At 49.1% G+C, this 25033-nt stretch overlaps 1 protein-coding gene across 3 annotated transcripts in view; it reads left to right on the forward strand.

The window, feature by feature from the left end:
• Positions 1-25033, forward strand: part of Mitofilin (inner membrane mitochondrial protein mitofilin) — a 56010-nt gene that overhangs the window by 6993 nt on the left and 23984 nt on the right. For all 3 annotated transcript variants that reach the window (XM_033466455.2, XM_076520571.1, XM_076520572.1), the window contains one exon: positions 6330-6558. In XM_033466455.2, the coding sequence (XP_033322346.1) occupies positions 6330-6558 (229 nt within the window). The remainder of the gene's footprint in view (positions 1-6329; positions 6559-25033) is intronic.

Raw genomic sequence — 25033 nt, forward strand, 5'->3', positions numbered from 1 at the left:
TCGCGAATCTTTAAGGGTTTAAGGCATTGACGGATTCCTGAACCAGTTTCCTTTAGCTGGAAAATAAGAATGACTAGAGAAACATCGTTCGATTTGGACAGATTTTGCCATGCCCCAGCAAACTCGAATCGACGTTGTTCCATGACCAAGAAAAATACGATACAGCCCACGTGTCTCAGCAAAATCAATCAGAGTTGCTCCAACTTGCAAAAGAAAGAAATACCATTTAGAAAAAAAACTACCTAATGCCATTCACAAAGTTTCGGTATCGTATCGCTGTATAGAAGTATACGATACGCGAAGAGCAACAATTTTCTTGCTTGAACTTCTTTATCTCTGCAACTTTTGAGTTTCAATTGGCAATTTTCCCGATAACCGGGACTGCTAAATCCGTTTCCCAAGTGGGAATTAGCGGGGCCTCTCGATAATCGTTGCTCGCTGGAACAAAGAAGGGGATCTCGTAATTCGATCTCGAGATTCTTGCCTAAGAATAAATTGTAGCTGCGGGCTTTGTTTCGCCCGCTGTTGTACCTGGGAAGCTATTGTCGGACGTAAGAACGAATCGTTCCGACAGGGGATGCGCGGCCCGAGCTTTCCCGTGGCCCGTGTCCGTGACAAACTTTCATGGAAATCGTGATTCGACCGACTCGCTAATAGCTTGAAATCCTTCCCTGCCTCGCCCGTCACTCTCTCTCTCTTCCTCTCCTCGTCGGCTCGTAGTTAGTCCGCGATTCCAGGAAAATTGCTATTCGATACCGCGCGCCGTTGATTCGTCCCGATGGAGATTGGTAGCCTGAAATCCGCCGGAAGCAGTGAAACAGTTTTGTGACACGGTTGTTGCGCTCTGTTACCGTTGCCGCCCCGCGAATTGTTTAACAAAAAGCACGACCCTTCCAGTTCTCCGATTAAATACGCGAGTAGACTAGTCGACGTTCATTCGTCACGAAAATGTTGTGCCATCTTTCAGTTTCGAATAGTCATTTTTTGTATACCGTGTCGTCGTTGGACAGCTTTATGGAAAGCGTGGAACAAAATATAACGCGAAGTACGATAAAGCCGAGATTCTGAAAGAAACTAAAAGAGAAAGCTCGTTCCTCCGGTTCTAAAGCTATTCGAGAATTTTCGCAGGAAGTTCCGCGGTCCGATCAACGTGTCGCGTCGAGAACGATCAAACTTTCCGTCAACAGAACCCTATGAAATTCCGACTAAACTGATCGCTCGTTCCGAAACCGGCGAATAAAATCGGCAGCTTTTAATGATCGAAGCGCGCTCGTTTTCATCCGGAAATTCGAGGGTATCGCTGCGAGGGTGCTCGCGCCGTGGAAAGAGTCGACCGATGGAACGCGTCGTTGAATTTTCATGGCGGAACGAAATAGAAAAACTGCGGGAAAATAGGGAGAAATAGAAAGTATGATAGCTGACACTTCGTCGGCGTTTCCCACGCCGCCGCGTCGCGGAAATGAAATTAGTCGGACGGCTGGCCGTGTACGGGACCGAAAGCAAAAATATTGGCCGCGAAAAAAATCTGTTTTTATCCCGCGAACGGAACGATGCGCCGCCGTACGCCGGCTAATCCGGCGCATCGTTCTCTAATCCGTTTTGGAAAATCAGAAATTGCCTCTGCCGCTGTTAGCGGCCATCTGCTCCGATCGGACCGGACCGTCTAAATCGAATGGAAATAGAGCGGCCACGCACCCGGCTCGGTTTAGATTATCCGATCGGCTGTTCGCTTTGTCGAGAGGATTTCCGAATACTTCCCTTTCCGCGGCTCTGTTTCGCTTTACACATAAATAAATTCGATTTCGAGGAAGCGTTAAACCGGCTCGCGCGAAATTTCCGTCTCTTTTTTTTAATCGCCGCGGCGTCGACTTTTCGGGGGAAAGCCGTAATATCCGAGCGATAAGAGCAAAATCGATTTCCACGCGATTAGATATTCTAATTTTTAGGAAATTATATCGGACGCCGCGGCCAAATATTTTCCACAGACGACATGTTTTCCGAGGATTTTTAGATACTCTCCGAACAGAAGGGAGATGCATTAAAGATGATTCTACCTTATTTTTTCCATAAGGAATTTTCTGATCGGAAACTCGACTTCGTTTCCGATCCTGGTTCTTCGAGAAAGCGCACAAATGTTTATAACGCATTCGCATTCGCGCATAGTCCGCGGATCTCCGCGCAAATGAGAACAAACAGCAAATTAAGGCGATAGATTTCTAGCGCACATTAATAGAATCGTATTAGAAATTAGCGCGTGGCGTAAGCGCCGAGAGATCTGCTCGCGAGCGAATATTTCGCAGGCTTTTCCCAGTAGCCTAATCGAGGGAAAACGACAATTCCGCGGAGCGATCAAACAGATGTTCGCCGACGGTTCCGATTAGGAGTTCCAAGAGTAATTTATTCGACACAGGAGAGCCGCGCGCTTCAGCAATCGGCTTATATTCTCGATCTTCACGGAGTAACTTTCGGATCTCGTAGCAGAGAACTTCGTCGAACTCGTCTCTAAGACGGTAATCATGCCTTTCAACGCCTCGCGACTGAGAGAGGCGCGGAGAGATCCAGTGTGTTCCTTGGCCGGATCGCTCGGAACGATCGAGTTTAATAACACGAAACCGATGGCCGACGATCGATACGTCCATTCCCGATCGACGCCGCGCCGTCTGAAAAGACATCCGGCCGGAATAGTTTCAGCTCGAAGAGTCCGGCCGGTGTCGGTGGCTGCGATTCCGAGTCCTCGGCGTCAGTCGATATTTTAATATTCAACGGTGTGTCCCCCGCGATCCGACCGCCATCGAATTCCTTTTTGACTCGATAACAGCCGTCTCGAACGAAAGCGCCGAGGAAGAAAGCCCTTCCGACCGATTTGCTCGCCGATCTCTCGCTTTCCCGCTGTTGTCCTTTCCGGCCTCCGTTTTCGTCTCCTCCCGGAACCACGAGTATCTCTGCTTCTACAATTATCAACCGGGGAGCGGATAATTTTCATTTCAATCGGTTTCCCGGCGCGACGCGTCGGCTAGTTGAAAGCTCGCAAAATGGCGGGACAGCCGGTGTTGGGCGGCTTGTTAATGGAAAGTCCAGGATAACCGGGGCTGGTCCGTTCCCGAGGCAGGGACCACCGGGATCATCGGCCGAGCCGATCGAAGGATTTGCCGCGGTCGTATCACGACTGCCGGTGTTCGCAGAGCTGTCGATGATCTCTCTTCCCCTCGACGGCGCGGAGCCACGGCGGTTGTCGGCTCGGCCGGGCGTTAATTATTGACACGGCGTTTCTGCACATAGAGGCGGCACGACCCTGTGCACGCTCGTTCCCCAAACCGCCCCAGAAACAAGGATCCGTGGGCGTATCGCGTGTAGAAAGTACGTCAGGCAGAAAGCGAGCCAGAATCGTGGCGATGGCTATCGCGATCGCGATCGCGAGCGACGAGGACAGTCGAGTCGGCCGGGGCAGAGGTGTCGGCGAAGAAAGAACAGATTAGAGAAGCTCGCGTCACTTGCCAATCAGACCAGCCGCCGGCGAACCTTTAACCACGGATAATTAATCAAAGTTTAATTACGCTCGCGCTAATCTCGACGCGTCCCGGGACGCGTTTCCCGCACGATCGAGCCCTGTCGGCCAGAGACTCTTTGCTCTGCTCTTTTTTCGGTCTTTTAATCTTTAGAGTCTAGACCGTAGGTGGAGGCGTAACGTAAAGATTGATTCGGTAAATCGGCAGTGATTTTGGCAAATTGATTCGGCGGACCGAACTCTGAGAGCGGAGTTTGTTATTTGCTGCGAGTGGAGGTCTTTAGGTGACACAGACATTGTCTGCCTTTGTTCATCCTTTTCTTAAAACAATTTTTATAAGTACAGCAAGTCACTTATCAAAGAAAAAATAGTCTCTCAATTTTTCCAGGAAAAATTCCTTAAAGTCACTATACTGTCGGATAGACGCGACTCTTTAATTCGATACGTTGTAAACTATCAGCGGTATTTAACTGCAGTTGGTAGATACATGACAAACGATCCGTTTAAAAGGGCCGATGTTTAAATTAAATAGTTGCACAAGCCCGTGTCGTCTAATAACGGTGACACGGGGAAAAAAGCGCGAGGTCGAACGGGCCGGAACTTTCGTTCCGGATCTAGAAAATTAATTTCCGACGTGACCCAGCGTTGTAAAATTGGATAAGTTTGTAGCGGCGAGGACTGCGGCTAATTTCGGTCTATGTAGCCTACGTTTCGTGACTTTTTTGCTTGTTGTTCGCGAACAGTGGTCTAACGATCGGGGTGTTAGATAGAAACTTACTTCGGCTCGCGGGGAACTTCGCAATTGCAATTACGGGTGGGGCGACATGAATTTACCGTCGAAAAGACTCGCCTCCCGGTTGCTCGCGCGCTACTTTTAACATCCGATGGCAGCGCTGCCTACGTACCGCCTCGATTCTTATGCTAATTCAGATTCTACGAACTAATTTCGCACTTCGGTGTCGTAAGCAGAAACGTGATCGGTTTATGAAGCAACGATCTTCGATGCAACATGTTCCTTCGGATTTATTTTCTATTTTTCAATTATTTACGTTGGAGGTAAAATCGGGTCGCTTCGATCCGGCAATTTCCGACGTTCGAAATAATCGTTCGAACCGAAACCTTTTTTCTTTTCGAGCGTAACAATCGTATCGAAATTGTTACGGAACTTCGTTACGAAAACTTCGTTATGAAAACTTCGTTATGAAACCGTACGCGTTTCTCAGAGGTCTGAACGAAGAGACGACGCGTGTTAAATCATCCCGAGAAGGTAATAAACTCGGTTGGAGGATGGGACAGAAGGAGACCGCTTATCAAACCGAGTCTCGGTTACTCGAACGCCGCGTCGCGCGTCGCGCCTATGGAAACGGAATAAAGGAGCAGGGGGAAAGTAATGGGTGTTGGGGAAGGTGCGCCGGTGACGATGGGGTGACTGAATTTCCCTAAGTTTCGAATCTCGTGCCAGATAACACCGATTAAGGAGGTCCTTAATGAGCAGCGAGTGTGTGCGGATCCGTACGAAGCGAGCGAGCGAGCATGCGAAGAGATCGTTGATTTAGTTTGATGGAATAATCGAGTAATCGTTTCTTCGGATTGTCGCTTTCATACGGGGCACGTGGCAGTAGCTAACGTAGGAAAGAATAAGGTTTCAGTTCTCGGGATTCCGAGTAATTCGAAATGGTTCTAGTTGATCGCGTCCAAAATTCATCGGGTTCGCGGGGAAGGTGAAATCGAAGCGAGCGATCTAGGACAAAGACCGAGGCAGTCCGCGAAGCCGCCCGCCCCTTATATTTCAAGACACGGTTTTCGGCAACGAGGCCGTGCACACAGCCACAAAATAAAAGCATCGAGTCGCTCGTTCCGCAGATACTACGAGACGGGGAGCGAGAGGAAGCGAGACGATGCGAACGAGACGAAAAAAAAGAGAGGAAAGAAAGAGGAGGAATGTGTATTCTTTCGGTTGTCGCTTGCTCCGCTCCCTTTGTTTCAGGTTGTTCCGCGTTGAAGATTGGGCCAAGTGCACCCTTATTTCGCCGAGTTTATAAGACACAGGACGGAGTCGCGGGGATGCTTTCAACGGGATCAGAATTATTAAGCTCAGTCTCGGAATATTATGAAACACTTTCCTCCTCGGGAATATCTTCATATCGTGCCCGGCCCTGGCTCCTCCGTCATCCCGAAATCTCGTCGTTGCCAGATTAAACTCGACGTTCCGCGCCCTCCGCGAAATTTGGCCACTTTTTCTCCACCCTTCCGGCCGATTAAACTTAAACACGTGTGTCGCGAAGTTTGCCGAGAGTTTGGAACCGACGTCGAATGGCACGACTGTTTATTTGTTGTCACGTCCGAATTTGTCGCCGATATCCCCCAAATGGTGGGAACGGATTTTGGCACGCTGGATGTTGCACGCTCTTCTTGCGCGTTCTACTTTTCTTTCGCGAAGCGAGCGGGTCGCGGGCACGGGGAAAATTAAGCTCGTTAACGTTCTTTTCGGAGATTTCATGTTTAGCAGATTTATATCTGAAATCTTGGTCACGTGTCCGATCTCAGCGAATCACCGATTAGTAAACTCGAAGGGAATAAGAGTACCCTAAAGACGCTTTAACCCATTTGCATCGCGAACAAGAACGACGCTGGACGACTTTGTCGATTGTTTTGCGCCTGTACGCGCGTTCTTTTCGCGATAAACGAGCGGCCGAATACCGCGAAGCTTTCCTTAATAGAACCGTTCGAGCCCGGACAAATTTGCTATGCGAACGGGTTAATAATATTGTTCTGTTATGAATAACGATCGCTGAGTCGGATTGTTTCGATGAATTTTCGGTAGTTGCTGGAGGAGCAGAAGAAGTTCAACGACGAGATGCGGCGGCAGCTGAAGTTGCAGGAACAGGTGCACACCGATCATCTTCAAGAGTCACTCTCGGTGAAGGAGGAGGAGGCCGAGAGAATCCTGAACCGTTTACTCAACGAACAATCCGAGGCCGACGGTCTCAAGTACAAGTCACAGCTCGCCTCCATTGTTGGCAGATTACGCGGCCTCGAGGCGGCGCTCAAGGGTGAGTTTTCTTTATCTGCTTACTGGAAAACGTACGATTTTTGTGATACTTTCTTGTCCTGCTGGTGCGTGGAACAACGTGTCCGCGCGTATCTTTTTCACCGCGGACAACTGAGTTCATAGGGTGAAATCGCCCCTTCGGAGCTTAACGCCTCGAGCTCTAATTCGGAAGCACAATTGATTCCTTTTTGCTCGCGAGCATTATTTGGGGCCGAATTTGTCGAGGAAATCGAGACATCTGTATTTTCAGAATTAAATTGGGCCACGTTCGAACTTCAATAGTTGGGCGATGGGACTCTGGGTCAACGTGGACCCAGGGCACGAATGTCCTCATTTGGCTACTTAGTTTCTAATAATTGTATTTAAATTGTCGCACGTTTCATTGCGGCTTGTAGACAAATTAACGCGCCTAGAACGAATAAATGATCATACGCGAGTTTTCTCGGTCATAGCTTTGTGAAAAGGATCCGCCATTCGTCTGTTAATTATGGGGAAACTCTTGCTTTTGACTCGCAAGTTTCTCGCGACATCTTCTCCCGCTAAAAGCCAATATTCCCAGTAAATCTGCGGTCTTTCCCGCACGAAAGCGGTGACGGAACTTCCGAGCTCGCACGGCCGACATTTAATTCCACTTCCGAAGAGTGTACGTTTCATACCGCTCCCCTGATTTAATAAACAGAGTTTGGCGGGTCGTTCCGAAACGTAACTTCGCGAACGTTCGGATTTTCCTCCCGGTGCAATTAAAACTTTAAAAGAGTGATTCGCTGATGCTGCCTTTCGGCGAGTAGCAATGTTAAATCAATTTTTCAAGAACGTCTACGAGTTCTTAATCGGGTTCGAGTATGGGCTTCGGCTGGAACATTAAATATCCAGAAACTTATCGTTGCCGTGTTCGAACGAATAAGCGGATCGCTGATTTTTATACGAAAGAAAATTGTCTTCATCGATACCTTCTTTCTTTACCAATTTCAGCGAGTCGAATGTTACACACATATGGCTGTGTGGCGGACCAGACATAAAAAGCCACGTCCTCCAAAAGCGGGGTGTGCAGATGCCTTTTACGAGTTTTACCGACGCAAGGCGTACACACCGCCATGAAACAATAAAAACGTTGGGACACAGCTTCGGACCTTAGGTTCCGGATCACCCCGGTCGGAAAATCTTCGGGAAAGGCCTTCGCCCTTCCCAAGGACTTTCCCTTACCAATTTCAATACGTTCTCCCCAATAAATACGAGGACCTCTCGACCGGGAGACGTTAGTTAGCTAGTTTTCCTCCGACTCTCGACGTGTTCGTTTTTCTGTCTCATCCGTCACTCGCTTACCTTTACCTTTTACACACTGTTACCCCATCGCCTTTTTGTTACAAGTTATATTAAAGTTCTCGTTATATAAAAACCAAAAAAACTCTCTCGGATTATTTTATATAAACCGTCGCAGTAACCCCTGCGACAAAGCTGTTCCAAAATTCTTTTAGTATTTAAAACTATTTCCATTTAATTTAGTCCTCGCCCGCTCGTTGATCATTTTCGTAAATTCGAAATTCAGAAACGTCCGCGGCCGGAGATTTCATTGGTTCTGCCCTCTGTTCCGTATATTTTCTTCTGACGAAACCAGCATAGCGTCCCCACGCTAAGTGAACGTCCGCAATGCTAGCGCCCTTTGTCTTTCGCGTAGCAACCAGACGCTCGCCTTTGTTGTTGTCTCGGCACCAACCCCGCCATTATTTCCTGGTCCTGCGACGCTTAATTACGCGAGCAAAAACGTGCGCGCGCGCGCGCGACTTAGGCATTGGCGCAGCCCGGTGTCCCAACTGGGGACGTTTTCGGGACGTCCGATCCCCGGCCGGCCGTTTTTCTTTCGCTTTGTACCGTCACGGTGCGCGAGCAAGTTAGATCGGATCGGATTAAGCCGAGTTTGCTGCCAGGACTCCCCGAGGAGGCCGGTTCTCGCGAAATTAAGAGCCGACGCCGACGCCGGGAACGATTCCCGATTCAATTTTGCTTCAGCGAGCTTCGAACAACAGCTCGACCGTGTTCGGTTCGGGATTAGCGTAATGGGCGCACGGAACGGGGAATCGGGATCGGTTCTCGTTCACGCAACGAAACTCCATTTTTCAGGGGACTTCGAAACACGAGTTAAGAGGACCTAGATGCGGGACGATTGTTCTCCAAATTGTCCTTCGGCTCGTAAACGAAAATTGATAATTTTGGGAAGAGATACGTCTATGCAATTTAGAGCGATGATAAACGAAGAATTTCCCGATCAGAAAACAAAAGGGTCAGGCTTTCGGAAAGGCGTTGGAATTAGATTAGGAATCGTCGGCCGCGTGTAACAAATCGCAGGCAGCGAACTTTAATAGCAGGAACGTGGAGTTCCCAATACGTTAGCCGCGGAAAATATTATATCATTTCCAATACGGGGCCTACGGTGCTCGAATATTAATAGGGCGATCCGGAGTTCGGTCACGTAGGAGCCACGCCAACATTTCCATGCTCTGTTTCTTTTTTCTGGGGCGAAAGTTACGGCGGCAATAAGTAAAACAGATTCCCGAGGAACTGCTCCCCCGAGCCTCCCGCGAACGATAATTTAACTTCGTTAACGTTTATGCACTTTTCGCTGAGTTTTTTCCCCGCTGGCTGACCGGCGAGGAATCTCGGCTCCTTCGTGTTCCGTTATTATATTCAGCCGAGAGATCGTGGAACGGGACAAACAAGCCGTTCCCACGGAGAAAAAAAAGAACGGAACTCCGGCGAACAGTTGTCGACCTAAACGACCAAATAAAAATTCTGTATCGAGTTTTCGTGGGTCGAGAGAGGGTGGAACAGTTTAATCTTTTAGTCTGCGGTCGACTCGGTTGTTGTTGCACAACGTTCCGGGAGAGTTTAGAGTCGACGCTTGCGGTCTTTCCGAGAATAATCTTCGGTTTCCCATGAGCTGCGCAACGCGAGCTTCAAATTATGTTTCTACGCATCTCTTTTAATGACAGATTAAATACGACTATTCATCGAAAATTGCGAATGCCGTTTGGAGCTACTGTTTCTAGTTTTTCCGCATACAGGTAATTCTTTGTCGTGGATCGACGAGCTCCGTTGCCTAGAGATCGTAAGCGAAAAGAGACACGTGCTTGGATTATTTTTTCACAGCGTGAATACAGTAATGTCTCTCTGATCGATGCTCATATTGTCCACAAAAATGGACAATTTGGGAAGAGGAGATACGATTATTCGAGACTTGCGGTTTATTTTTATAGTCACGAATTGTTAACAATTATAAAAACGAGACACGAGACTCGAATAATCGTATCTCCTCTTCCCAAATTGTCCATTTTTGTGCGCAATCCGAGCGTCAGTTAGGGAGACACATTACTGTACGTTCCTACGGCAAATGCGATGAAAAGTTCTTCGAGCTTGAAGGATTTGGGTTACAGGCTTAACCTATGCGCTTCTGAAAAAACGATTTCAATTTCCACCGATCTCCTCGGTTCGTCGACAATACCGAAACTTAATGCGACGGAAGGGAAAGGAACCATTAGACCGATGGAAGTATGTTCCGCAAGTTGACGTCACTATTGCACGAGAGAGAGAGAAAGAGAGAGAGAGAGAGAGAGAGAGAGAGAGAGAGAGAGAGAGAGAGCAGAGACGCGGTTCTGGAGATTCGGTGATCGTCTGGCTCGTCGTTAATCGAACATTAATCTCAGATGACGCGTGCAGAACGATAACGGGCCTCGGAAAGTGCACCGGGCTCTGCTCGGGTTAATCCGGATGAAGCGTCCCTCCGATAAAACCGGAAAGGATCATGCCGTGACGCAGGGTAATCGAGCGCGTCGATGTCGCGGTCTCGAGTCTCGAGTCTCGAGTCTCGAGCCTCGAGTCACGACCAAGAAAACACGTTGTAGCGGCCTCGAGGAGCCTCGATGCATCCGATTCAGCGATTCCCCACCGGCTGCCGACCTATTTTTCTCGCTTCGACCCTCCTTCTACGAGGCAGACCAGACGCCTCCATTTTAACGTTGCGAACGTTTCTTTTCTATCGCCCTCTCTCGCAACGAATACGCTTTCTTTGCGGTATTTTTCAAGTTTCAACATATTTGTTGTACGAAATCTGTACCAGAGAAACTGTAAAAACTGTAAAAACGAGCAGAAATTACTGTATCTCCGAAGTTATTTTATATCTCGTTGTGGAAGCTGTTCTGCGCGAGTATATGATTTCGAGTTATTAGAAAATTCTCCGAGCGCAAAGTGTTAATGGAAAAATTCCCAGGTAGATTGCGAAACGTTGGGCAAATTCTCAGCCCTCCTGTATCTCTTTTCTCGCACACGTGAACCGAAATACGTACTCGTTCCCCGACGTTTCTGTATCTCGTACGCGTTGGTAAATTAATTCTATGCGATCACCGAACGTTTTTCCCGCGATGTCGGTTCTCATACCGATGCAGTTTCGCGAGAACGGTGGTAACACGATTGTTCTATCGCAAAATGCTTATGAAATACGTCGACGAGTGTCGCGTGAAACGTATGTTTCAGTCGGCCATAGTACAGGATTCCTTTCCACGGTTTCGTAAGAAGATCGGACGGAAAGAAAGTCCCGACGAACGAAGTAGCGCGGGACGGATTCGAAGTATAAACAGAAAAAGTTCCGAACTCGTGGGGCAGCGTAACGATGTAAGTTAAGCCGGGGTTAAAAGTTAACGACGTTAATCAAAGGGGCCGCTTGAACCGGTCGAAACAGCGATTAAAGAATTTCAGTTCGATCTTCGACAGGATCGACCAGGCTCGCGGAGAAGGGAAGTGAGAAACAATTCGTGGAAAAGAAGATTAAAGTCGGTGTTCTCTCCGAGATTCGACGTTCTGGACTTAAAGCGGGGGAGAAAGGGTGACGGGGAGAGAAGGAGGAAGGCAAGAAGTTGGGTAGCGAGTCTGTCAACAACGCCTCGGTAAAATATTGATCGAATGAGAGGGCAAACTTTGCTTTGCAAACTTTTATTAAGAGGAGAGGAGCGACGACGTTCTGCTCGGTTAGAGGGTTGCGCGGGGACTCCGGTGAAATACTTCTCTCGAATCGGAGCACAGTCCTGGGTATTTATATACATATATATATATATATATATATATATATATATATATATATATATATGTGTGTGTGTGTGTATAAAAAAAAGGAAGAAAGACGGAAGCAAAGAAGGAAGACGAAGGAATTGAATCCGCTGCTTTTGGAGAGTTGGACAAAGAAGTAACTTCGGCCAAGAGCGAGCGAGCCTTTGTAAAATGGACTCGCTGCGTCTGCTAATTAACTTTATGGGTTCTCGAGTGGCGGTGCCGAGGCGGTATTGATATTGGATTGTTGCGGATGTCTCGACAAGAGAGACCCTTCGAATCCTATTATTTTTCTAAGCGGCACAATTTTTCCGCATCCGTTGCAAGAAACGGGAGGAACGGGACTTCGTTGCAAATCTGAATGCGACAAATCAGAATTCTGTAACGCAGCAACGGGAAACTCGCGGGGATTCCCCTTTTCCCCTCGATTTTTAACGTCTACCGTTAATCGATGTTAAATAATACAGTATCCATCGTTCGCGGGCAACGCGTGCAGCATTTAGTATTATTATTACAATCGTGTAATTCTCTTCCGAATAATGGGGACCGTTGCTTGATCATATTTTATACGATATGCATAATAATGCACATGTTAATGCATACGTGGATCGCCATCGGCGTGACGCGGGACACGTTAATACCATATCACGCGGGGGAACCGAACGATACCGGAAAGTGCTGGTTGGGACTTCGGTTGCAATTAATATTGCCGTTTGATGCAGCCGTTTGCTTGGGAGATCTTGGCAACAGAGGTCCGCGGGAAAAAAATGGGACCGCTGTAAAAGAGAATAGGTCCTGGCCGGAGGAAATTGGTAGCAGAAGATATTGGTATTTTGCGGGGAATTGCCGCGGACGGGATCATGTATTTTGCGGTAAACGGTTATAAAGAGGTACTGCATCGTTACGTAAAATTGCCATAAAAATTTCGCGACTTTTTACGGCGAGTGCTTTAGGGGCTACGGTATCGCGCCGAAAAATTACCGTCCCGAGTTACGGACCTTTCTGCGGCCATTTCCGGCATGAACGTACGGACACGAGTTCCCTTTTGAAAATATCCATACCTTCTGACCCGTATAAGGAACCAGGAGCGGGCGGCCCTTATTACTTCTCATGGAACCTGAACCGTAAAGAAGGTCGAAGAACGTTTCCGTTTCAATTCGGCGGTTTTCAGTTTTTCACGGATCCCACGGTTCTTTAATCTTGCGCGGTGTTACATTTAATCAATTCGTCCGTACCTAGTCGGACCAGACCGCGAATTTTATCAATTTTTGACTACGGCGGTCAGATGAAACGCGGAACAACGGAAAAACGCCGGTGGAGAAATTTTCAGAACGCTGTTGCATTATTCTTCGCTGATTAAAATTCTTGGGAGGATGAAATGAATTTCATCTTCGTCCCTCGCGGTTGATGCGCGCGATTTTTATCCCGCGGTAAGATCCTTCTTCACCCGGCCGTTTCGCCATAGCCGCATAAAATCGGCGGTCCAGGCCGCCGCGGTTCTTCGGGAAATACGGAGCACGGCCATTCCGATTTTGCGCGAACAATTAACTGCGGCGTCGGCACGGTAAAAAATGACAGATTCGACAAAACCAGTGGCCGGCCAATATTTGATGGCACAAAGTTTCGAGCAATAAAAGAAAGCAACGCGAGCCGATCGGCGAGCCGTTCGGCGCGCATAACCGGGAGCGATGGTTCGATATCGTTTCCGTCGACGGTCCATCCATCAAATAGCCCAGTTCCCGGATAAAAAAAGGATGCCGAATGGTCTCGTGTTAACCAGTCAACGGAGTTTCCAAATGAGCCGATGTACCGCGCGAGCGTAACGACAAAAACATCGACAATAAATCCGCGGCGGGTATAAAGGCGCTGTTCTGGGCTAGTTTTCGCTCGACGCGAGAGCGAGAGAGAGTAAAAGAGAGAGAGAGAGAGAGAGATAAAGGGAAAGAGACGACAGTTGGCTGAACATTGGGCAGTTCGAGAGTGATAAAGGGACAGTGGGACGAGAAGCCATGCGGCGCGAAGGGAGACGACCGAGAAATAGAATCGCTTGTCGCAGTTTTACAAGACCAGCAAACGAATTAACCTATTCAGCATGTGCCGCAATTATAACTTGCCGCATCGCGTCGGTCCTTCGGGGGCGCCATTAAGGGCCATCCGACCGTCCCCGGCGATCGGTAGTTGTTTCAACTCCTCGGTCCGCCGATGGTAATTAGGAACTTCGAACACACGATTTCATCGAACAGTCGACTTATACGCGGTTGCTCTGCGTTCTGCCACCTTTCACCGCTCGATTTCCTCGAGCATGTACCTTCCGTGGTTCGAATAAGATGGCAGATTATTTACCGATAGCCGCAACGTTAATGAATCGACGGCTCGTTTTATCGAGGTCGTCGGACATGGCGAACGTAAATCCGATTTTCATAGGAACTTTCTCCATTAGAGTAGATAACGGAGATTCGAATTTTCCGAATACAGTTTTCCCCGAGTATTTTTCCTCGGATCTGGTTCGAGGAAGAACGTCCGACGGTTTCGCAGCGGGTTCGAATCGAAGGGAAAAGTCACGGTTCGGCTGGAACGCGGCTGTAAAACTTTATAACGGGCTATTCCTCGCGAAGAGCAACCGTTGTAAGAAGGCGAACTTGCACAGTCGGTTTCACGATGAAACAGCGTTCCCCTTGAAATATGGCGACGCGATTCCGATTCGCGCTCGGTATTAAACGCGGCTCGTTCCTCGGGTAACCGGATTTTGAGCGGCTCCTCGCGAACGCTGGTAGACATCGAAGTCGATCCGACGATGTTACATCCATTCCGAAAGTGTCGGAAAATTGGCGGTATCGTCATTGTGCGGCCCCTGTTCCTCGGTTCGTTTACGTTTATTCACCCTGAGGTCATATCGAACGCCATTTTGACGAACGATCTTCCGTCGTTCTGTGAACGATTCACTCCGAGAAAGTGGCCCTCCAGTTTCAGGTTTCTTCGATGCAATTTGAATAGACGCACTGTTTTACTTTATCGCATAAACGTTTGACGAACTATGTTTAAAACCATCGTCCGGTTGCGGAGGAATTTTGAAAAATGTTCTCTGTATCGTTAGAGAAATACAGACACTTGGAACATCGTGCAGAGCGGCGCGGTTAGGTTGTGAATATTTATGAACATTTGCATGTTTATGGGCAATTTTATGAGAACTGCAACGATACAGTTTTTTCTCTGCGTCAAAAAGCTTGCTCGCGTTTAATCATTGCGGTTTATGCGTCATCGATCTATCCAATAAAGAGGACAGCTTGGAAGTTACTTGGAAATTAGAAATTACGACTAATCCGAGGGTTAGTCTGAAATGGAACGGCGCATCCTATCGTGGAAGGTTAAAGGTGAAATTCTGAAAGGCCGAGCATCCAAAGGACGCTGCATCCACGTGCGAATGTAACCCTTGGCTCGCACGATATCAATTCTTATTGCCCTCGGTGTCCAGGATTTTTGCCCGAAAGGTTACCTCTTGGGTGATTTATCTCCGGCCCGGAATGAATCGTCTGTTTTGCGGTGACAGATTATTCCTCCCAGGGCAAGGAGAAAAAGAGAGGAGAGATAGATAGATAGATAGAGAGAGAGAGAGAGAGAGAGAGAGAGAGAGAGAGAGAGGATGAGAGAGGAGCTGGCTGCCCGGTTCGGTTCCGTGGGAAGTGCTTTGAACTGGAGACCCGCGTCGATTAATCTCCGGTTGGCCTTTCTGGCTAAATGTTTCGAAATCGCATCGCGCCACTGTAAATATTGGAATAATCGGGAACGATGGAAATCCAAAAAACCGCTGACGAAAAATATCGGCCAACAAAGTGGTTGGCTCGCAGAGACAAATGCTCAACGCTGCGTCCCGGAATCGAACGCGCAGGTTGCTTTTTATTTTCCGCGACTTTGCGACCGGTGTTCCCTTCGACGTTCGTGCAAATTTTTATTTCCACGAGGCGTTGCAGAACAATCGGAGCAAGCTCCGTTTCTGCCGATTAAACCAAAATGGAACATTCGGGACATTCGCGCAGCAGTTGAGAAGAAATTGAAAAATTAACGGAACGAAGTATGCCCTGCGTTAGCTTGAAATAGTTTCGCCATTGTTTCGGGATCAAAACTGACTCGATCGGAAGGGATCCTGTCATCCCGATCGCCGATCGTCGATTCTCGATGACTCGGAAGGTGTCGGAGCGATGACGACGCGCCACGCTTTTGCAAGCAATAAACGTCGCTCGACGGCCCGTCGAAAAGCCGCAACGACAATCTCCGTCGATATGGGCCAATCAATTTCGTCGGCGTCGACCTCGACGTCGGCGTCCCTTCGAGCTTTTTGATTTCCCATCGTTCCCGGCCGGACGGGCCATTATCCTCGTCGGCGCGGATTTATCCAAGCGGCCGTAAAAATTCCGTCCCGCGATTTCCATGATCCCCGTGCAGGCCGGGCAATGAAAACGGGCGAAAAAAGGGGAGAATTCGAATGGAAGAGAGCGGAGGGGAACAAAAAAATAATCGTTAGGCGGCGAAACCGATAAAAGCCCGACGATTATTCGGGAGAATGCGGCCGCGCCGCGCTGCGTCGGCCTCGGTTGAACCGATCGAACGTCGTTTCGGGGCTCCGGGATCAATAAAATCGCGTAATCTCCCCGATTTATAGCGGCCGATCCAAGATGCCGGCGAAAGGTTCGAATTTATTCGTTGTCACAGATCGTACGAGTCGCGAAATTACCGGAAACGGAAGAGCATCGTTTTCGGCACACGCTGAAACTCGGTTCTACGCCGAATGGATTTTGTTCCGCTACTTTGAATCGCCAAAAATGGATTTACAGCACCGGAACAGAAAATATAGGCAAATTTCGCTGGCGTGTACCGCGTTTTAAGCACACGTGGCAACGAACGACGCTCCGTCGAATCCAGCTTGGTGGACGACGCGATAACGAGATCATAAACAGGCTTCCATGGAAAACGATCGAACAAATTTCATTACCCAACTGTGTACATACCGCAACGAACCTATCGAGAAGTTGGACAATCCCGTCGATTTCGGTTACAAGACTAAAGCGCGATCAAGAAGCTGGAAGAGGTCGAACGGAATTATTATTCCGCGGTGCCGTAGGGAGTTAAACGGAGTATCCATCGAGGATCGGGGCGACGACGTTTTCCATTAAACCGGGAGATCCCGTCTCAGCGTCTATCCGCAATTCGTGATACTCGGCTCCCAATTCATCCGAGTCGAATTCAATTATTCAGCGGTCGTCACCGACCGGAATTATCGACCGAACCGGCATTGTTATCCGAAGTTGCCGGAAATCGTAAAAAGAAGGAACGCCGACCCCGCGGAGCGCGTCGTCCGCGTCCTCCGCGCGGGCCACGCGTTTCGTCCGCGGCGGTTTAACCGCGAAAACCGCCGGCAGCTTCAGCAACGACGCGTTATCCTGCGGAACGACGCGACGCGTCGCGACGGTTCTTCCGAAGTTCCCCGACGTTTTCGTTGGCACGGAGAAAAAGAGAAAGAGAGCGATTTGGCAGCGTTAACAAAGCCCCGTTCCGCTCAACAAGTAGAGGAACGATTCCCGAGGAGATTAAACGGTCTCCTTGACCCCACCCCGGCGGCCCTTCTTAGGGTTATTGTGTGCGGAACCCCTCGAAACCGAATTTCCAAGGTCGGAGCCGCCATCTTTCTCGCGTTCCAAGGCTGGCCAGCGATATTCGTCCGGCGGACGACTGCACAAAAGTCGAAGAACGTAAACAGCTGGCCCGAATTCTGTTTGATCCTCTTCTTTATCCTTTCCCCTGCTTTCTTTTCCCGTCGTCTCTGCATCAGTATGCAGCGAACGGGACGGGAAATATACCGGGCTGCGCGGTGGAACTTCTGGGTATTAAAATTTCACAAGACTCGTGTGCCGCGGCGCGGACTGTTCGCTGGCCTCGCCGAGTGTTTCGGAAAATCTGAACCAAACGGATGCTTGTTTCATTTATTTAAGAATTTTGTCCCACCGTTCCAAGTCCTGCGTTTTACTCGAACTCTTTATGCTACAAAGCCAGAAGTGCCATTCTCTCGAACGCACGACCGTGCCTCGACTCTTTATGCGATTTTTCTTTCGTTCCACTCGAACCGTAGTCACTGGTTGCGTATTCGAGCAACCGTCAAATTGTATCTCCTGGTGCGAAGTGTAATCGAGAATTTTGCCATATTTCGATCCACTGTTCTGCTAATATTTGTGCGTGTAGAGTTTCCGGTCGATCAGGAGAAAATGCACAAAGACTTCAGAGGGGATCGACTTTTCATCTTTTCGTGTTCCTTCTTCCCGGTCGTCTCCCGTCGATGCTTTCTCGCTTTTAGAGGCGCGAAACGCGCATAAATCTTGTAACGAGTTTCGAAAGTGTGCTCTGTTCCCCCCCTGGTGCCACTGGTCACCCCGAGCCGCTCGAGCCTCTGTCGGTGTGTCAGGGGTTGGGTCAGGCATTGTGGAGGGTCGAATGGGACCGGGATGAAAAAGGATCCCGCGCGAAATAAATAATGGCACGCGGCCGCGTTTTCTTCGATTTTCCTGACCTTTCGAATTTTTCCCGCCGCGCGCGAAAGAAAGCGCCGATTTTATTCGTGTTTAATCGAGTTTCAATCCGTTTCACATTAGGTGCGATATTCTTCGGAACATTCGAGGAATGTTCCCAAGCCCCTGAAAACAATAACGATGAAAAACTAGACGGGCTATCATTTTTCTACTCTTTTTATGACGCGTGCCATCGTCTCTATCTCTCGGGAAGACTGCCGATAATTATAATAATATTTACAAGATTAAAAATGGTTGTTTCATGAAATCCGTATCAGTGCAACATCGCATCGAACTCCGTTGAAATTCGGTAATTATATCGTTGCATATTTTGCGTTCGAGTCGCTGTTGATTCGACAAAATTCTCCGAGTATGCCGAGTCGACGCGCTCACCGGCAACAATTTCTTGAAATTGCTCGTTTCGCGAGCATCGACGAAGGATAATTCGCGCCTCCGAAAGCAGAGATTTATGGGGCAGATAGAAATCGTCGGTCCCACTGGCACTGTCACCGAACGGTGATCTTCGTGTCAGGGTTGCGACGATCCTCTTTAAGCTCGCGTTTCGATCCCCGGCCACGCGGAGAGACGGGTTCTGTATAACAAACGAGAAAAACGAAGAGGCAGGACAGGAGATAGATTTCCTAGAAGAGCAAGAGAAGAAGACGAAGGTGAACGCGATAAGAGGAAGGAGCCGCTACCTGAAGGAATCGTAAATCCCTCCAGAAATATGACGTGAGAGCAGTTAACCGGCGCCGGCGCCGGCACGCTCGTTTCGAACTTCCTTTTTTTATGCTCGGACTGTAAATCCAGGGTTGCGTGCCGACTCGAAGATTGGAGAGACGATGAAGAAATTCCGGGTTGCATCCCTTTTTGTTTCGCGTGGTCGGAATCTTGCGACGTATACGAGCAATTGATTGCTATCCGCGAAGGGGATCGCTTCTGTTGGACTGTTTCCATCCCCTTTCATGGACGTTAGGCGGTCCTCACGAACGCGAAACCTTTGTCGGACACGGAATATTTACCGATCGAACGAGTATAAATTCTTCTACCGAAGATGGAACCGATCCATCTGGAACAGCTGCGCTTACGTTATCGCGTCGTTTAACCCATTGGCGTCGCAAGGGCTCTTTTCGACAGACACTACGATTCCAACTTGTCTCGTTTAGCACACAGATATCGGCGCGGTGTATTAAAGAAGATGCGAATCGGGTGCAGGGAGCAACAGATAGAAAAATCGGGACGCAGCGACGCGTTCGACGCGATCGCCATCCGCGGAATGATCGCGAAATGTTCGACGCTCCCTCTTCCGCCGGGAATAACGGCAATTCCTTCCAGCTCTTTTCCCCGCGTGGCACGCACCGCGGCGATTAATTACGCGAGTAATTAAGCGAGCCGTGTCCAGAAATTACGGGCGTTATTCGATTTGTCAATTAGCGCGGACGCGGCGCGGAGCGGTGCGGTGCGGCTGCACTTGTGCGGCCCGATGACACCTGGGAAAACCACACCGCCGTTTTTCGGCACCGTTTATCACCCTACCGATGGCACGCACACGCAAAAAGGCCCGGCGATCTCTGCGGTTCCGGTGATCCGGTCGCTTTCGCGGCCATCCGCGGCCAAAAAATAAGCTGGAAAACACGTGGACGACCGACACACGGTACAGGTGCGCGGCAACGATAACGGAAATTTGCTCCATCGATTTCGCTGGATTTCATCGAATGCGAAGATCCGGCCGCGTCATTTTTTTTCCCGAGGCTGCAATTATTATCGCTCGTCTTTTCGCACTGTTATCGCTACGCGGTTTTTTATTTGCCGGCAGACGAGTTCGTTGTTATCGAGTCGTGCGACACAAATTGTTGGATCGTTCGAAAAGAAGAAACACGGTTGATCGTTTAATGGGAAGGAATACTTTATTAATCGGAGCGCGCATCGTTTCTTTGTACTTTGATATTTACAGTAAATTCTCTTCAATTGGCCCGACAGCTTGTAAATGAAAATGGACCATTTTGGAAGAGGAGATGGGATTATTCGAGCTACGCGGCTCGTTTTTACCGAGATCTTGCTCGAGATCGTGCCAGCTGGTTGCAAATGTGTTTTACGAAAAGTTCGGCAACGCGATAGAAAAATGTCCCGAGAACGACGATCCTCTGCCCGACGGCCTGGAATTCGGTCAAAGTAAATGCAAAGCGCACCGACCGCCATTTCCGGTGTTAATTTGCTTCTGACTGAGGGTTGCTGCGTTGCGGGTGCCGGCCGCAACGGTGAAACCCGAACAGCGAAATCCGTTGCTGGCCGAATCCAGCGCAGCCGGTCGGATAGGAAGCTGCTTTCGGTCGGGTTTACGCGTTCCGCGGCGGATTTGCCATCTCTCGCCGACTCGAAAAATAGCGGTGCGCGTCGACGGGAAATCGATTTAATCGCGGCGGCTCGCGGCTCGACCCCTTTTACCATGCGTCAGCCGCATCGTTACTTCGATTCGATATGAAACGGATAGCGGAAAGCCAGATAAGACGCGGAGTCGAGAGAACGCCGCCTCGATCGCGCCGCGAGAGAAATCTGAAAGCGGCGTTGTTAGCTTTCGAGCTTTGGCAACGGTCGAGAGTTTGCTCGAGTCACGCCTCTTTTATACTTCACCGACTGTTTTTATCGCAGCCGCTCTCGAGGCCCGCAATCTAATCTTCGCGGTCCGCAGCTTCCAATTAGGTGATGTTCATCGTAAAAAGAACCATAAAGACGGACTCGATTAAACGACGTGGCAGGGTGTCGATCGGATTGATCGTCGAAAAAGGCGTGGAGCGAGATGATCGACGAAGACGGAGTCGCGAGGGGCCGAGAGACAAATGGGGTGGCTTGGAAAATATGGGACGGGAAGGTCGATCAAAGGGGAGAAACTCGATCGAGATTGTTAATTAGAGGGAAAGGACAGGAGCCGGTCGAGCAGGTGAAAGAAAAAGTGTCGCGTGGGTGGCCTAGGAGGAAAGCGAGCGAAGAGAAAAGGCGTTCTTATACGAGACGGGTCGCGCACGGGGGGCAGGGGGGACGCGAACGAGGGGTCGGGACATAAGGAGAGAATCGGGACCGGCGGGCGGAGGTCAGAGCGGAAGGGTTAATTGGTGGGAAAAGACGAGGCTGCGGAGATTAATTCGCGAGAGAAGGCGTGAAAGAGGAGTCGAGGTGGCGTGGAGGGAGAAGACGCGAACCAGAGGGATAATTATAGAGAAAGGAGGTGAAAAGGGGGTTAGTTAGCGAGAAAACCGGTGAAAGAGGAGGTTAATGGAAGAGGAAGACGTGAAACAGTGGAACAACAAAGGGAGTCGACATGAAAGGGAGAGATAATGCGGAGAAAGGACGCGGGTGAACAGGTCGAGGGGGGACGCGACGGCGAAACGGGGAGATGAGGGGATGAATGAGCGATAGACGGACGATAGGATTATAAAAGCGATCGTAAAATCTCGGATCTCGGTAATTGCTGGGAGAACCGCGGAGCACGGGAATTATAAAAAAACACTGGGCACAATGCCGTTCGAAAGTTCGATTCCTCGACACCTCGCCGAATCGCCGAATCTTTGGAACGAATCTTTTTAAAGAAAGTGACGATCTACGTCAATTTATTAGAACATTATCGCGTGCCCATTCATTTGGTTGAATTCTTAAATGATAGCGATAATAATAATAATTCTTCGTCTTCGACCGTTTCATCGGCCGTTTTTTAATCCTATCTTGCAATTGATCAATTAGGCTCGCGATCGGTCGGCAAGAGGTTAATTGGGAGGGAAATAGAAAGCGGCGCGCGAGGGATAAATTGAGAAATCGAACGAATAAGAAGCCGAATGGGGCGCGATCGAGCACGCGGGACGAAGGATTAAAAATAACAGAGGGGAGGCTGGTAACTGTCGAAATTTGTTGAGCCTCCGAAGCGTGAAACGTCAGAGGGACAGGCCGCAGCTCGTCGGGCTTAATCCCCCACTGATTTAACCTCGGTTTTGCGCGTGCCAGGCCCATAAACAATGAGCAGTATCCCCTGCAACGACAGCGGCTTTTATTGTTAAGCGGCTGTGTCACGCTGACGGACGCGTTCCAATCAGGATGCGAACGCACCCCATGAATACGGGCCAAGAAAATCCTGCCGGGAATCCTCGATCGAATCGCTCGCGAATCATTCGGTGCAGAAAAAATCGCGACGCCGCGCGAACCGATTTAACAGCCCGGAGAATCGACCGGCCGAAACAACGTCTCCGAGCGACTCGCGTGTTTCGGGTAGCGGAATTCGGGCTTTTCTTTTCGATCGGAAATCGATCGGCGGCTCCGCGACCAACGATTTCGAGAGGGAATCGAATCGACGAGGCGTACATTTTTCGAGATCGTCCACAATTCGCGAGTCCCTTATCGGCCGCAGGATTATTCCGCGCCATTTCGGACGGCATAACCGCGTAAACGCGGCCAACGATTAGCGCCGTCGACGAAGGTCGACGTTCGCTATAACCGGCCAGCTTATCTCGAAGTCCTGTCTCGATTAAATTCGCAATTCAAACGTAACTGGCCGTCTCGAACTTTGTTAGGATCCCCTCGTAAAGTCGCCGCCTGTTAGACGTAATCCCGCAGTCGAGATCCCTCCATCGCTCGGTACGGTCATCCTTGCCTTCCAAGCAGCGCAACGGAAGAGTCTGCAGCTGGAAACAGTTGGAGCAGCGCTCTAAAACGCGAGGATTTTGTCTTTTATCGACGATCGAGCTTTTTAAAACGTAATAACCGCTATCATATTAATTTCCAAAACGGAATAACAGGCTCAAAAATACAACGGAATAACAAACGATGTTCACAGAATACTATCCAATCGTTTTCGCTGCCATTCTTTCGCGTCCTTTCCCGCCTCTCTACTCATTCGTTTAAATTCCAGTCCAATAAACACGTCGAAACGGACGAAAAGCTGGCCAACGAATATTTCGAAAAATCGCGCGTCCCACCGACGAGACCATAACAGCGGTTGCCTAATTGTTTCGAGCAGCGGCGGCGTTCGCGCGTTTCTCATCGTAGCCAGGATTTCTTCGAGCCCGGCCGAAGAAAACCGAGGAGGGCGGACTCAAGGCAACCATCCACTTTTCCGGCCTCGCAATTATTTTCCCGCGGCGAGTGATTTAAAGCAGTGCCGAACGAGGGCCCTTCACCCTTTTTCGAGTGTCTTCATTTTCCCGGCTCGCTCGGCTCTTATAATCATCCGGTATCGCGGCGGGACACGTAAATAAGAATAAACGCGACGTTCACGAGGGTTCTCCAGTGTCCCCGAATCCCGGATCCCCGGATCCTCGTTCTCATAAGCTGCGGTTTGCTTATCCGGCGAGAGCGGACGATCCGCGAAGTTTAGCTGCGATAATTAAATTGCTTTGATTTTAGGGAGTTTCGCCGAGGCCGATTGTTCGCCGGCGAATGGGTTACAGAATACGGGGCAGGATTTTTATTGCGGCAACTCGAACGAATTTTGCTCGCACACGATTTCTGCCTTGGACGAATATTTAATCGAATCTATCGCGAACCGTTCATTTAGACCGCCGAATCCAAGATTTCAGGAGATCGCGAACCGTAGATTTTATGTATTCGCCAGACAAATCAATGGATATATTAAATATTATAATAATATCAATATCACGGCGAAAATGCGAGTGGCTAACATGGAGAATTTTTAACCGGAGGCCCGTACACGGTTCGAATTGCAAAGAAAATCTGCATTTTGCATGGAGATTTGCGCAAATATTGACGCGGAGGTTTACCGAGGATGATTTGACAAGCGTTTTCAATTTTTTAAAATATAATGGAAACCTGCAGGACGAACGGCACCGAACGGAAGTTCGCATAGAAAGGCGAAGAAATTTTTGGGTCATTGTTTGTCCCGTTTCTCGCAATTTTTGCATCGCCGAAAAATGTTTTAAATGTCGCTTTTTTCGTTCACGTGGACCGACCTTTCACCGTGGATTCAGACGGTTAATGGTCCTTGGTTATGGTCTGCGCGAACGATTTTGCTTTGTTATGGTTCGGTCATTTGCGTTTGTCCCGAAACGCGAGTTTTATTTTTCTCGCAACCTATTGGCCTTTTCTGTATTTTCTTTCCGTACGTTTTATTCGATCGCGGATCTCGTTGAACTTTTCTCTTCGATTTCACGAAGTTAAAAAAATTGAATAAACAAATTTAAGATTGAATCACGAGTACGGAGAGAGACTCGATTTCACGAAACATACGCCGATAGCAGGAGTTTGCCTCGTTCGCACGCGTAAAAGCCGCGAGCAATTGTACGAGTAATTACATTCGCGACGAAACAAGTCCAAAGAGAAAGAACGAACTAATTACGATGCGCGTTAGACGCGCAGAGCACGGCGTAATTTGCATTAAAATTTACAAGCGCTCGGCCGCCGAGCCTAACGCGACCGACCATTCGAAATGTACCCCTCGATCCCGATAAATATAGGATCGAGACACGTTGTTTAAATGATCGAGCGATCGTGAAAAACTCGTTGGTCGGAGATTTTCCGTGTTACTTTCGCGAAAATAGCCCTCCCCTCCGCCCCAGAAAAAAAACACGGCATCGAAAAAAGGAGGAAAATAAACGTTTTCACTCGGATCTGCGCGTAGGAAGGAAGCGACGCGTAGCGATCTGTGAAATTCGGCCGCCTAATTTAATTTACCCCGCGCAGTTTTTCGATCATCCGTGAACCCCACGGGGATATTCGATGTGCCGCGTCCGAACAGCGGCGTGGGACGTTTCGCGCGCTTTTAATCGGCCTCGTTCAGCGGCGACGTTGATCCCGCGCGGAGCTCCGATTGAATATTATTGGGGAGAG

This window comes from Megalopta genalis, chromosome 3 (assembly GCF_051020955.1).
Source record: "Megalopta genalis isolate 19385.01 chromosome 3, iyMegGena1_principal, whole genome shotgun sequence".
Taxonomy (NCBI): domain Eukaryota; kingdom Metazoa; phylum Arthropoda; class Insecta; order Hymenoptera; family Halictidae; genus Megalopta; species Megalopta genalis.